At 36.5% G+C, this 15016-nt stretch overlaps 1 protein-coding gene across 1 annotated transcript; it reads left to right on the forward strand.

The window, feature by feature from the left end:
- The first annotated feature begins 4573 nt into the window (after positions 1-4573).
- LOC121449135 (acidic mammalian chitinase-like) lies at positions 4574-14506 on the forward strand. The gene is made up of 10 exons (XM_041653367.1): positions 4574-4636; positions 6821-6850; positions 7372-7573; positions 10853-10909; positions 11764-11929; positions 12460-12584; positions 12756-12879; positions 13149-13334; positions 14151-14270; positions 14357-14506. The coding sequence occupies exons 1-10, from the start codon at positions 4612-4614 to the stop codon at positions 14504-14506; spliced, it is 1185 nt and encodes a 394-aa protein (XP_041509301.1). The 5' UTR covers positions 4574-4611.
- The last annotated feature ends 510 nt before the right edge of the window (positions 14507-15016 follow it).

Genomic DNA, 15016 nt, shown 5'->3' on the forward strand with positions numbered 1-15016 from the left:
TATGCTCTTTTTATTCTCTCTCCCAAACCTTTGTACATTTTTTAAAAACACATTATGACCCATTCAGAGGTTTGTTTCTGTCTGAATCTGTCTTTATTATATATCTATAATCTTTTCTTTCTGGCCAGAAGTGCTTTTAAAATGAGAAGGAGATTTGTCTCAGTGTCCCTGGGTGCTTGCTTTGCCTCTATTGGCCTTTTAATATGGAAGAGATGTATTTACAGCCAGCTTTGCTAGCCGTGCTCACCACTCTAGCTCCAGGGGCATAGCGGGTCTACGTTGTCATTAAGCAACATGTAGCACATTGCTCACAAACCCTAAGTACTCTGTAGAAGTACCTCCAAAAAGAACTAGAGACATCCATACTGCCAGTATGAACCAGGAGACCATTCTTTTAATTTTTTTTGTATATCAAGGTTTATTACATCACTTTCTCTAATAACTGAATTATAGAAACAAATATAATTGTAAACAGATGATTCCAGCAAGAAAATGTGTTTATATATGCAATACAACAGAAATATTTTATCTAAAGGAAATAAAGAAATGGCATCACTCTCAGGAAATTCAATGCAACTATAGATAGCTATATTAGTTAAAGACCCACTTAGAAATGTAGACATTATAAGAGTATTTAAATATTAGTTTTTAGATTTTGTGACAAAACATTTACATATACCAATACATAAAAATGTTTGAAAGAAACTGTCTAGCATAATAAGTGGCAAAACAGGTGGGTCAAGAAATAAAAGAGTAGAGATTTTCAGGAAATTTACACAGTCTACAATATCATTTTGATTGAAAATTCTAAACATATATTAAAATAGTGACAGTTTTCAAGAAGACTCTGCTTATTCTTAATTATTGATGCAGGAGACCATTCTTAAAAGAGCCGTGATTCTGCTTGTAGCCTGCAAACAAAGCCTATCTGAAAAAAAAAATGTGACTACCAAGAAGCTGCACTTGGCAACAGTTTTGTGGGACTAGAAGCCCTCTTTTATTTCTTAAGGTTTTTTTGGTCTTATATGGATCCATGTGCCTGAGGGTGGGTGCTATTTTATAATGGTACAGAGGGGAATCCCACACCATAACAAAGGAGCAATTTTCTTACTTCTTGGTCACACAGGCTCTAGAACTGTTGGAACAGACAGTGAACCAATGTTCAACTTGATTTTGCCCTTTGTATAGTAGTTGACAGTGATGGTCCTGTGTCTTTTCTTATAGTGTTTATGCTTCAAAGGGAAACCATTTGGAAACTGACTTATCCTAGGAACATATGACATTTTCTTGTGGAATTTACTTATAACATTTAGACAATCAGTACCTTTTTTGTACAACTGTTACAGTATATTCTTATCATCATTTTATTTCCATGGAATTGGTTGTAAAAAATATATCCTCATACTCTCTTTCTTTGTATATCTGTCTCAGGATTCATCCATGTTTTTAAATTTTTCAAAGAAACAATTTCTGATTTTTTTTCTGCCTGGCTTTTTTTTGCTTCCTTAAACTTTTACCTCAACTTTCTAATCTTTGAAATTCTTCTTCCTAGGAGTTTATAAGGATGACATTAGATAGATGAAGTGATACATCGCAGAATGACTCTTCTGCCAATATGAGGACTTTAGAAGTTGTTATTGTTCCTTCAGTATTTTCTAGGACAGCCATCTTGTTAGTGGTCAAAGAAGCAGCAGAGAGTATGATGATGCTCTGTGAGTGATCACAACTATTCCTTATCAGTTGTTCATTCAGCATTCATATGTCCTTTTCTTCATGTGAAGCATTTAGGAATAATTATAAGCCAGATATGAATTCTAAAGTCAAAGACCATGTACTTATATAGAAATATTATAAGTCCCCAGCACTCGGGAGGCAGAGGCAGGCGGATCTCTGTGAGTTCGAGACCAGCCTGGTCTACAAGAGCTAGTTCCAGGACAGGCTCCAAAACCACACAGAAACCCTGACTCGAAAAACCAAAAAAAAAAAAAGAAATATTATAAGTCAATAATATTTGACATTATGGGTAGACCTCTTCTCTCTCTCTCTCTCTCTCTCTCTCTCTCTCTCTCCTCTTCTCTCTTCCTTTCCTCCCTTCCTTTCTTCCCTCTTTGTTTTTGAGACAAGATATTACTACAGTTCAAGCTATCCTGGAACTCACTATATAGTCCATGCTTGACTCAAACTCATAGAAATTTTCCTAAGCCTCTCATTGCAAGGATTATAGGTGTGAGCTACCGCCTGGTTGATTACCTTATTCTTCAAAAAACTTCTGTCATAAATCACTTCGTCCTTTTCTATTTTTGAATGTCCCTCAGTTCCTAGTCTGTTTCTTCATCTTTCTGGTATTTAAACATTGGAGGCTCCTGAGCTCAGTCTAGACAATTATTTTGTTTTCATCCTGGCTTAACTAAATATTCTTTTTTTATTTTTATTTACTTATTTATTTATTAAAAATTTCCACCTCCTCCCCTCCTCCCATTTCTCTTCCACCCCCCTACCCCTCCCCTCTCCCTCTCCAGTCCTAAGAGAAGTCAGGGTGCCCTGTGGGAAGTCCAAGGTTTTCCCCCACATCCAGGTCTAGGAAGGTGTGCTTCCAAACTGACTAGGCTCCCAAAAAGGCAGTATATGCAGTAGAATCAAAACCCAGTGCCATTATCATTGGCTTCTCAGTCAGCACTCATTGTCAGCCACATTCAGAGAATCAGGTTTGATCACATGCTCCATCAGTCCCAGTCCAGCTGGCCTTGATGAGCTCCCATTTGATCAGTCACACTGTCTCAGTGGGTGGACGCACCCCTCGTGGTCCCGACTTCTTTGCTCATGTTCTCCCTCCTTCTGCTCTTTACTTGGACCTTGGGAGCTCAGTCCAGTGCTTCATTGTTGGTCTCTGTCTCTGTCTCCATCCATCGCTGGATGAAGGTTCTATGGTGATATGCAAGATATTCACCAGTGTATCTATGTGAGAAGGCCAATTCAGGCACCCTCTCCTATGCTGCCCAAGGACCTAGCTAGGGACATCCCCTTAGATACCTAGGAATCCCTCTAGAGCCAAGTCTCTTGCCAACCCTAAAATGGCTCCCTTAATTAAGATATCTTCTTCCCTGCTCCCATATCCACCCTTCCTCCATCTCAACCATCCCATTCCCCCAAGTTCTCCCAATCCTCCCCTTCTCCCTTCTCTCCATTTCCCCTTTCCCCCAACCCACCCCCACCCCTGTGCTCCCAACTTTTGCCCAGAAATCTTATCTACTTCCAATATCCAGGTGGATAAATAAATGTTTTTCTTTAGGTTCACCTTATTATTTAGGTTCTCTAGGATCATGAACTATAGGATCAATGTCCTTTGTTTATGTGGTACTGAGCTGAACAGAGAATTCTCAACAGAAAAAGTTCAAATTGCCAAAAGATATTTAAGGTCATGTTCAACTTCCTTAGCAATCAGGGAAATGAAAATCAAAACAACTTTGAGATACCATCTTACACCTGTCAGAATGGATAAAATCAAAAACACCAATGATAGCCTATGCTCGAGAGGATGTGGAGTGAGGGGAACACTCACCATTGCTGGTGGGAATGCAAACTTGTGCAACTACTTTGGAAATCAGTGTGGTGGTTTCTCAGGAAACTGGGAGTCAACCTACCTCAGGACCCAGCTATTCCACTCTTTGGAATATACCCAAGAGATGTCCAATCATACTACAAAGGCATTTGTTCAACTATGTTCATAGCAGCACTATTTGTAATACCCAGAACCTGGAAACAACCTAGGTGCCCCTCAATGGAAGAATGGATAAAGAAGGTATGGCACATATACACATTAGAGTTCTACTCAATGGTAAAAAACAATGACGTCTTGAATTTTGCATACAAATGAATGAAAATAGAAAACACTTTGATGAGTGAGATAACACAAACCCAAAAAGATGAATATGGTATGTACTCATTCATTAGTGGATTAACTAAATATTCCTAAATGTACTTTTTATTCTGATGATTCCTAAATTTCTATTTCTAACTCATGCTTCCAACCTGAGTTCTTCCCTATACATCTTGGTACTTCATATCTACGTTTCAAGTACATGTAGCTTTCATTCGTTGGAATCCTTAATCCTCCAAATCTTGCCCATTCCAAATAACAAATGTGGACCAAATGTTGAGAAAATGGACCCTCAATAAGGAAAAGGAAAGTTTTTAGGCACTGACCATATAAATTACATGTGAATAATTCCAGGAACAACCAACCATTATTTAAGCAAAGCTAAAACTTCCAAAAGTTTTTATTGTTTACCTGCCAATAGAAACATACTTTGGTGCCAGGTATAAAAATTCTGTGAAATAAAGCCTGATGGTAGTATCTTAACAGATGTTTATCAGTCTTGCGATGTGAGGGAAAGGTTATTAAGCATGGGAGCGCTTTGTGTTACTGTGTACTCTACCTCCTGCTAGGAGGCATGGCATCGAAAGCAGAATCAGTAGTAAAGACCTGTTGATTTACCAATTAACCACACATATAGTCTAGTAAACATTTTCTTTGAAAATTTTTGTGATTAATAGATACAAAAATATATATAAAACTAATCAGGACTGTGCTGGCTCAGTACTGAAGCAACCATGTTGAAGCTAGTTCTCATCATTGGTGAGTATATAATCAGATCTAGAGACTTCTTACTTGGTTTCTTTATTTTTATTTTTGTAATGCTATTGGTATGTATATGATGTTTGGGCTGACCGCTTGCTATTGAACTATCAATTTCAGGGCTTTCCCTGGGTAAGATTATTTCTTTTATTCTCAACATTTGTTAGTTTGCCATAGTTCTTTGTGTAGGGTTGAGAGCAGGTGAAATTATCCTCTTTTATGTTAGCATTGATATTTGTGTCCCTTTTCTGGCCACAATGCAAATGAGACTTCATAGGTGTAGTTTATCTCCCAGAAAATCTCATAGAAATCTCCCTGTTCTTATAGCTCTTCTGATTTTTCTACCACATCTTCTACTATTATCCTTGAGACCTTGACACAGGAGTTATATTATTGATGTATCAGTTAAGGCTGGGACACTACAAAGTCAATTGTTCTCTGAATTTTGATCAGTTACCAATTGTGCTTTTCTGTAATAGTCTCAATCTGCTGCAAGGAGATATTTGTTTAATGAGAGGTAAGAACAATATTTAACTGTATGTAGAAGGTTAAATATTTTTATGTATGTAGGAAATATGCTGATTTAGTAAGGTAGAAACTGGACATCCTTTTCCAAGGTCCAAGACTTTACTAGACCTAGGTAATTGGCTGTGTTTCTTGGCATGATTTCCCTCTGTTGAGTGAACTAAGTTTCTTTCTTGGCATTATTTTTATTTACTTGGTTATGTCCACAGAATAGCTTTGTCTAAGATGAAGAAGATCAGCAGTACTGTTACCAAACTATGTAAGAAGTTACTCAGAATTATTCCTTAGTCACCCTGTATAGTCTTTTAAGTCAGTGATGACATAAAGTGTAAACCTTAACAATTAAATTATTCACACAGCATAATTTTTAGATATTTTAGGTAATTCCAAAATATACTAGCTGTGCTAAATCTGTAATTTCCAAACTTTGCTGAAATTCAGAAATTTTAAAGATAGAAACATCAACCTTAATCTGTAAAATGGAGCAATAGTGGTCTGTTCAGCTTGATGGTGGTTCAAGCCTATAATTCCAAGACTCAAGTTACTGAGACAGAAGAAACTATGCCACAACTAGCCTAAGTTCCATAGTGAGATATTGTCATAAGAAAATGAACTGTGTTTAATCTGAGCAGAGGCATCTTGAGTCTTAAATCATGGTTACTCTGGTGTCATTTCATAGGGTTTTTCAAGAAACTTCAAGGCTTCATATAAAACATCTCAAGGCTTCAGGAGAAATCTAATTCTCTGCTTTAGGTGATGCTTTGTATGTTATAAGGCTAAGTGAACATGTGATCCCTGAGTAGAGTGAATTTGTATTGTAATTTTTTCTTTAAAAAATTATTCCAATGTTTATTAAAGCCAACTTAATGACTTCTAAAGAAGAAACATCATTACATTTACACTCTAAATAGTGCATTGTTTTAAAACATCATGGGGGAGAGAAGGAGACATTAAAGACCAATTTAGCACTAGGCTCAGTAAGCAGTTTGGTAAAATAGTCTCAGATTGATGTTATAAACATAATGATAATTTTCTGGCAGAAGACTCAAGACAGATTGGGGAATTTTTAAAGAGTTACAGGCTGTTTAGTTAGCATTTTTATTGTTTTGAAAAGACACTATGACCACAACAACTCTTACAAAGTAAAACATTTTATTGGGGTGACTTGCTTATAGTTTCAGAGGTTCAGTCCATTATCATCATGGAAGAGAGTGTGGCACCATGAAGGCAGGTGCTGGAGCTGAGAGTTCTACATCTTGGGTGGTATCCTGAGCATAGGAAACCTCAAACCTACCCACACAGTGACACACCTCCTCCAATAACAACATATTCACTCCAACAAAGCCATACCTTTGAATAGTGCTACTCCCTATGAGATTATTTAAACTAGCACTTTGTTGAAATTCTGAAAGAATTCTTGAGAGGCCCCAAAGAAGAATTTAAAGGTACTGAGTAAAGTATGCAGCTATAACAGATTTAGCAAATAATAATGCAGAACAGAAGCAAGAGAGAAGCAGTCACGTGTAGCTTAGGTGTTATTCTGAAGGCCAAGAACATACTTCTCTGAAGATGTGACAATCTATAATAATCAGGAAAGCCTACAAGCTTTTGAATAAGATCTTAGTGAACAGCAGCTAAATGTGTGTTTTCTGCTTCTAGGTCTCAACCTCCTACTGAATGCCCATCTGGGTAAGTCATTGGCTCAATGTTTTATTATTAACAAAGCCCCAGATCTCCCTAAATTACTTATAATCCAATATTCTTAATATAGGTGATTATTAATTATATTATAATATTTATTTTTTAAAAAAAAACATGACCAAGAGGTAACATAAGAAGGAAATGGGTTACCTTTGTGGAGAGTCCACATTTGTTCTGTTATCTCTGATATTACATATGGCAAGATCACTAGAGAGCTATAAACTGATATCTACCTCGCTCCACACGGCAACTGGATCCCTATTATTACAAGTCGAAGGAAACCAGACTCCCCCAATGAATTTTTTCCAAATTGAACTTAACCTACTTTAAATCAGTTGCTGTTCCTAAGTTGGAATTATGTGTCAGTCTGTGAGAGTTCTCACAACAATCACTTCTAACCAGAAATCAGGCTTCTGAGGTATAGGAAAGAAAGGAAGCAGGGACAAACTATGAACACAGGTTATCAGCTTCGATAAAAGCCTGTTATTCTTATTCCTCACCTCTCACAGACTCTGCCTACCAACTGATGTGTTACTTCAACAACTGGGCTCAGTATCAGTCAGATGTGCAAGGTATTAAGCCTGATGACATTGATCCTTGCCTATGTACCCACTTAATCTATTCCTTTGCTGGAATTTGGAAAAACAATATCACCATGACCAAAAAGAAAGCCTTAGATGACTACAAAGACTTTAATAACTTAAAGAAAAGGTAAGGGAAAGAGACGATGTGTAATTTGGTGTCTGTTAGGTCAAAAGTTGCCACATGTCAATGCTTCTTGATAGTACAGAGTTGATGGATTTGAGGTAGAGACTCAGTTATCAGCTGTTGCCTTTTATTTCCACAAAATGACATACTTTATCACTAAAACATTAATAGCTTGAAACATTTTTGTATTACAAAATGTTTTTTGTGTTTATTAATATATGTGTTGCCTTGAACGCTTGTATAAAATGTATTGCATTTATTTATTGCGTCTGTAAATGTGAGTGAATGTTCACAGGCATGTCACTACACACATTTGGAAGTCAGAGGACAGTTTGTAGGATCAGCTCTCTTATTACATTTGAGGGCACTGGGAATTGAACAGAAGTCATCAGATTTGATGGCAAGTACATGAATCCACTGAGACATCTTGCCTGCCCTTCAACAATCTACTTTTAATAGTCAAATCTACTATTGTAAGTTTCTAAAATGCTGTTTATTATTTATTAACTATAAGAAACATGGTAAATAAATGTCATATCTTGAAATTTCATTTTGTATATCAATTAGATTTTGTACATCTTGTCTGTATTACTAACCTAATCCTCTTTTCTCTGACCAGGCTGTGATAAGTACCAGTCCTCTTACATATGAGTTGAAATATTCAAAAGTCCACTCACTTCTTGTTTTTCTGTATGTCACCTATTTTATCAGTGTCTCCCCCCATGTTCATGCACACTATTAAATATGACAAATTTCTCATTTTTTCTATGATTGAACTTCAGTGCTTACATACAGTATATCTTTTCTGCCTACTTATTTACCTGAGAACACAATAAGTGATTTTTTATCTTAAATTTTTGTGAAATTTATAGTATTAGTACTATCTCTTCAACACATTGATTTCATATATGTTGGAAAGAAATCAACGTGTCAATTTTCTGGACTTAATGACAATTCTATTTATAACCTTTAAAGGATTATTTAGATTGTTTTCTCTATTGGCTACATTAAATTATACCTATACCAATAACATCTAAATTTTTTTATAAATTTCTTTGACAATATTGTCATGTTTTATATTTTTATTATAATCATTCAAATTATTTCTGGTTTGTATGAACTTAAGTTACTTTTCTCATATACTTACCAGTTTTTGTTTTAAGAAATGTCCAATTGTGATTTTAGCCCATTTTTCACTCAGGTTGTTTTTTCTCAGAGGTTTTGGTTTATGATGTATATTGCATAGTAACCCTTTACCAGATAAATGGTCTTCAAATATTTCCTCTTGTTCTCTAGTTTTGTCTCTTTAGTCTGCTGATTGTCGCTCCTGTGTTGTGAGAAGATGTGTTATGATGCAATCCCAGTGAAAATCTTTCTTTCTGTTTTCATTGTTCTGGAGATCTTTCTAAATAAAATCACTGTACAGACTTACTCATGCTCCTTTCAGGGAGTGTTATAGTTTCACAACTTACGTTTGTGTCTTTAATCTACATTGGTTTGGTTTTTGCATTTGATATGAGGTAGTGGTGCAATTTCATAATTCTACCTGCAGAGAAATATACACATAACATATATCACCTAGTCCATTTAGTGTTTAAAAAATAGCTGTTTTTCCTTTCTTAGTGTTTTTAATCACTCAAAACCAAACACCATGATATCCATTAATTGTATCAGAAAGGGAGAGGTTGAACATCCTATAAATTATACATGAAATAGTTCAACAATCAGAAGATTGTAACAAGAGATTTCTTTCCTGTCTGCCAGTTCCCAAATATACATTCTGAGGCTTCATATTATTTAAAAATGGTTTGGCTAATGACACAGGCGTCTGACGAACTAGGTTTAGCATCTTAAATTAACCCATTTCTATTAGTTTATATCTAACATGAGGCTCATGGCTTGTTACTCACATCTTGCTTGTCCAGTGGTTGTTGGTGATTCACAGACTCTGCCTTCTTTCTCTCTGTCTCTCTGTTTGGATTTCCCACCTGGCTCTATTCTGCCTGGCTATTGGCCAAATCACCAATGGTAATAAGACATATTCACAGCATACAGAAGGGCATTCCACATCAGAAGAGTTTCCTGCATTCTAATAGAGTAATCTTTTGTGGAAAATGAAACAATTCCTGGTAACTTGTAATTTATAGATCTATTAAGTATATTAATTAACATGTAAGACATGGAAGACAGGCAACTTCTACCATGATTAATGTTACTATCCTGCATACAGCTATAAGAATATAAGCTATTATTTATAATGGCAAAAATCTCTTAGATTTCTTGCATCACAGATAACCTGATAATATGTGAGTACCTATTCCAGCATAATCTTCCTCCTTAGGATTCTGAGGAGGAAGAATCAATGCACTTAAAAGTTTAGTGTTGTCTCCTTATGGACCTTGCATTTTGGAAATTGATATTTTGAACTACTATTCCTAAGAATGTGCATATTTCCAACCCACTGAATTTGTATTGTGTCAGCAATACTGAAAACATGACATCTCAACTAAAACGTATCATTTTATTTCATTGGACAAGATTTGAGCCAATTATGCTATTAAGTTGTGAGCACTAGAAATATTGAACAGTACATTATTTGCAAGTATTTTGGAAGAGGAGCTTGGGAGGAATTGGAGCGCAGAGAGGAAAGGATGGGAGAGATGTAGATATAGTGCTCATGTATAAAATTCTTATATATATATATATATATTATATGCACACATGCATACACATATGTGCATACATTAACAATTAATGAAAAAGAAGACATAACTTTGAAGGAGAGTGGGGAGCTGTATATGGGAGGATTTGGAAAGAGGAAAGACAAGGGGCAAATGTAATTATACTATAATTACTGTTGTTTTGTTTTGTTTTTAGAGACAGGGTTTCTCTATGTATCTCTGACTTATCTGGGATTTTCTCTGTAGACCAGGTTGGCCTCAAATTCACAAATATGTGCCTGATTCTGCCTCCATGACTTCTGGGATCAAAGGCATGTGCCACCTTTTTCTGGATATATTATAATCTCAAAAATAAAAATATGAATTTACAATAATCTGTACCTTATGTTAGATTTGTACAAGTGGCATTGATGTTTTTTAGGATAATGGAAATGCAAAAAATTGTAATAAAAGTTTCAGTAGTGGAGAAAATTGTTCACAGATTTATTTTATCATATCATGCAAAGAATGAATCAGATGAAAAGGCTTAATACTACAAACAGTGCCGTTTAACTAGAAGGACCCTTGGGACTTGAGATTTGTTTTTCCTGTTGCTCTAAAGGAACAACCAGCTGAAAACACTCCTGTCCCTTGGATGCTGGAACTTTGGAGCTGCCCCGTAAGTACTCTGCAGAGAAATTCTCATTCATTTACTACTAAAGATAAACTATCACCGCATGATCTCTGTTTACTTACTCTTTCCAATGTTACATAAATCACTAAGGGTTTCCACTAAGTAAATATGTTAACTAAAGAAATGTTTAAGCCGGATGGTGGTGGCGCACGCCTTTAATCCCAGGACTTGGGAGACAGAGGCAGGCAGATCTCTGTGAGTTCGAGGCCAGCCTGGTCGGCTAATTCCAGGACAGGAACCAAAAGCTATGGAGAAACCCTGTCTCAAAAATCCAGAGAGAGAGAGAGAGAGAGAGAGAGAGAGAGAGAGAGAGAGAGAAATGTTTATACTGGAACCTCAATACTAACTAAAAGACTAGTGTGTACTTCGTATTTAAATTAGGATAGATATTCTGCTACTCCATCCCCTAAGCTTTAGTCACCTCATTGCTAACAGACTTCCTTCTTAAAGTATCTCCAAATACAAAGCAGGAGGAACAACTGGCATACTTTGCTCTTTACTTTCAAAAGCAGGGAAAAGAAATGAACTTGCTTAAGCAATATGACACTTTTAGGAATATACACACTTGGGAACTATTTGAAGACCAAGCACGTTGACGTGTGTGTCAGTTGCTTTCAAAACAATACGATCAATTTCAAAGAAAATTAGAACAAGTAAGAATAAAATAAATGAAATGTCTTCCAAGGGCAGGCATTATAGCAGGATGTTGAGAGAAACCCACAGAATTGATTGGCTCTGTAGGAAGGGCTCAGAGGCAGACATTAATCAGTCAAATATGTGTATTCTAGTGTGCTCAGATTCTTGAAGCATTACTATAATTTCCTTTGGATATTCCTTAGTTTCGTCACCATGGTAACTACTCCCGAGAGTCGGCAGTCTTTCGTCACTTCAGTTATCAAATTCCTGCGCAAGTATGGCTTTGATGGGTTGAACTTATTTTGGCAGTATCCTGGCTGTCATGGCAGCCCTCCTAGGGACAAGCATCTCTTTACGGTCCTGATACAGGTAAGGAAAGAAGGAATCTTTCAAAGGTTTTGAAAACTCAAAGGTTTCTCTTTCCAAAGATCCCACCCCTGACAATGTCACTGAAGCCAAAAACCCTAGTAAATAAATCGTGTTCTCTAAGGGACATCAGACTACAATCATTTCACTGAGTGAACATAGTTACAAAGTGACTTCTAATGACATATTGCTACAGCCATCAAGTAGTGCATCACAAATGGAAGCTGGGTCCAGAGTATAAAAGTCAGTGTAATTCCAGGGCATGATGATGCTGGGGTGCATTGATTGGTGTTTAAGACCTTTGTCTTGGTTTTTAAATGGCTACTAGCTTTCTGTGGGGCTTTGTGAAAAATCTCTATTACCTGTGAATATTAGGCATCTGTTAATTTTATTAGCACCATCTATCCTCATGATTTTATTTATACGCTGATATACTAAACTAAGATAAAATATGTAAAAGCACTTTAACATGCATTTTGTTTAAGGAGTTAAATAATTTCAATTCTATCGTTCTATAACTTATTACTCTGTAGGAAATTCGTAAAGCTTTTGAGGAGGAGGTGAGTAAGAATAAGAAGCCCAGACTGTTGGTCACTGCCGCAGTTGATGGTGCCATCTCCACAATCAAATCTGGCCATGAGGTCCCACAACTGTCACAGTGAGTGATGCACATTGTCCTGTACTACTAAAGTGTGAGCAGAGTTTTCTCTTCTTTGGCATGTCTTGCTGCCCAAAGACTTTGCTCAGAGGTTTAGTAAAAGGTGCTTTGCTGTCATAGGTATGGAGAATAGCCGTATGAAATGATTTTAAGAATTTTCTTTTTATCTAGGTCCTTGGACTATATTCAAGTCATGACATATGACCTCCATGGAGCTTGGGAAGGCTACACTGGAGAAAACAGTCCATTATACAAATCTCCAACTGAAACTGGCATCAAGGCCTTCCACAACATAGTAAGATAACACACAGATAAGTGAAGAGATAAGTCATGTCGAGATTTAGGCAAAAAACATCAACGCAAATAATGCAAATGTCATCTTCTTAAGTCACAAATCATGTCTCATTGACTATAAATTCATATTTATTGAAATTTTTTAGAAGAAACTACCTAATTATTTTTAAGTTAACATAGAAAAATTTGAACTGATAGAAGGAAGAGCTAACATAACTAATCATAGGTGTTCAGTGGCTTGGGTCCTACAGCTAACTTTTGCCACTGTAGAAATACATCATGGACAACTGGAAAAACAAAGGGGCAGCACCTGAGAAGCTCATTGTTGGATTCCCAGCATATGGACACACCTTCATCCTGAGTGACTCTTCTAAAACTGGAATTGGTGCACCTAGCAACCGTGGTGGCCATCCAGGGCCCTACACAAAGAAAACTGGACTCTGGGCCTACTATGAGGTCAGTAGGTAGCTTAATGTGCCCTGAGAATTTCTTGTACATAACCTGAAAAATATGCTGACTCTTTCATTTTATTTCCTACTTGCACTAAGCAGAATGTTATTTTAAGGACTTAAATTTTTATACCATAGTCTCTAAGTAACCAAAAATGATAAGAAATTAGTAACACAGTCCTTCCAATTTACATACCATATTCCTAAGAACATTTATTTATTTCCATAAATAAAAATATGCAAACAATCAAAAGTCTCAGATTACTGTGAATTCTAGAACTAAAAGTTAACAAAATTATAATATTGACCATCTGTGAACGTTTAAAAAGTAGCTTAAGATGGAGATATATCTCAGTTGTTCATCTCTTGCCTAGGACATATATAGTCCTAGCTTCAGTCTCCAGTACCAGAGAAATAAAATTGGGCTTATATCACACAGTGATATATTATTCATATATTTGGCAGGCATGGTGCCTCACACCCATTATCTCTGTATTTGATAAACAGAGGCAGAAGTATCACCATTTTGAAGTAAGTCTAAGCTGTATAGATTGAGATCCTCTCTCAAACAAACAAACAAACAAACAAAACAAATGAGTATGAGGATCAATGATAAAGCACTTACTATTGGCAAGACCTTGGGTGTGATATCCAGTAAACAAAATAAAACACATCTGAATCTTCTTAACTACAAATGTCACCAATTAGAAAATTGGGGAAAGTCTTGTGGAGATAAGACAAGGAAGGAAAACAACTATGTATACGCACTTTTTCTTACATGGGATTAATATTGAAAGGATCTGAAATTCTTAACTTTTTTAAGATTTGCACTTTCCTGAACAATGGCGCCACTCAGGTCTGGAATGCTGCTCAACAAGTGCCCTATGCCTACCATGGTAACGAGTGGGTTGGCTATGACAATATCAAGAGCTTTCATATCAAGGTAAGGCCAGTGGTGCTGATGTGCTGGGCCCTGAGTCTGAGTCCCAGGAAACGAAGTGACTCCTGCTGTCCTTTTTCCTTAACCAGGCTCAGTGGCTTAAGAATAACAGTTTTGGAGGTGCCATGATCTGGGCTATTGATATGGATGACTTTACCGGCTCATTCTGTGGTCAGGGCATATTCCCCCTGACCTCCACCTTGAAGAAAGCCCTCAAGGTGCACAGTGCAAGTAAGTGACAGTGAAACCATGATGAGGGTAGATACGTGTTCCTTCACCAACTCGAAGGAAGTATTGACATGCCTACGCTCTCTCCCAGTGATATTCTTATCATTTTCTCCAACTACTAATCGCCATGCCAGCAATTTTGTATTCTACAAGAAGTCAGGACTACTTAGTATTTGTTTGTTTACAGATTAGCTACCATCTTGTAAATGTTTAATAGGAAGTCTTATCCAGTGCGTTAACAAATCTAAACTATCATTCATGGAAATTACTAATGTCTATATTAACTCCAGAATTTTTTTCTTAAAGTACATTTGTTTATTACTTATATCCACATCTCCCAAGAAGGTTTTGTATACACTAAATGATCAGTGGGTAGTTCTTATATGACTTATGTGGGAAATATTTTAGTTAGGGTTGACTCAAAACAACTTAAGAATGAAAGGATTTATTTGGCTTAGACTTATACATCATTGCTCATTATGGAAGTTAGGGCAGGGACTCATGAAGGGCAGGAATCTGGA

Source organism: Microtus oregoni, unplaced genomic scaffold (genome assembly GCF_018167655.1).
Source record: "Microtus oregoni isolate MIOR12 unplaced genomic scaffold, Mior012 000000F_ref0000247, whole genome shotgun sequence".
Classification (NCBI taxonomy): domain Eukaryota; kingdom Metazoa; phylum Chordata; class Mammalia; order Rodentia; family Cricetidae; genus Microtus; species Microtus oregoni.

Coding starts and splice junctions, on each gene's coding strand:
- LOC121449135 (XM_041653367.1), top strand. CDS start 4,612: ATGTTGAAGCTAGTTCTCATCATTG. Junction 12,880..13,148: donor TCAAGGCCTTCCACAACATA/GTAAGATAACAC, acceptor TTGCCACTGTAG/AAATACATCATGGACAACTG. Junction 13,335..14,150: donor GACTCTGGGCCTACTATGAG/GTCAGTAGGTAG, acceptor AACTTTTTTAAG/ATTTGCACTTTCCTGAACAA.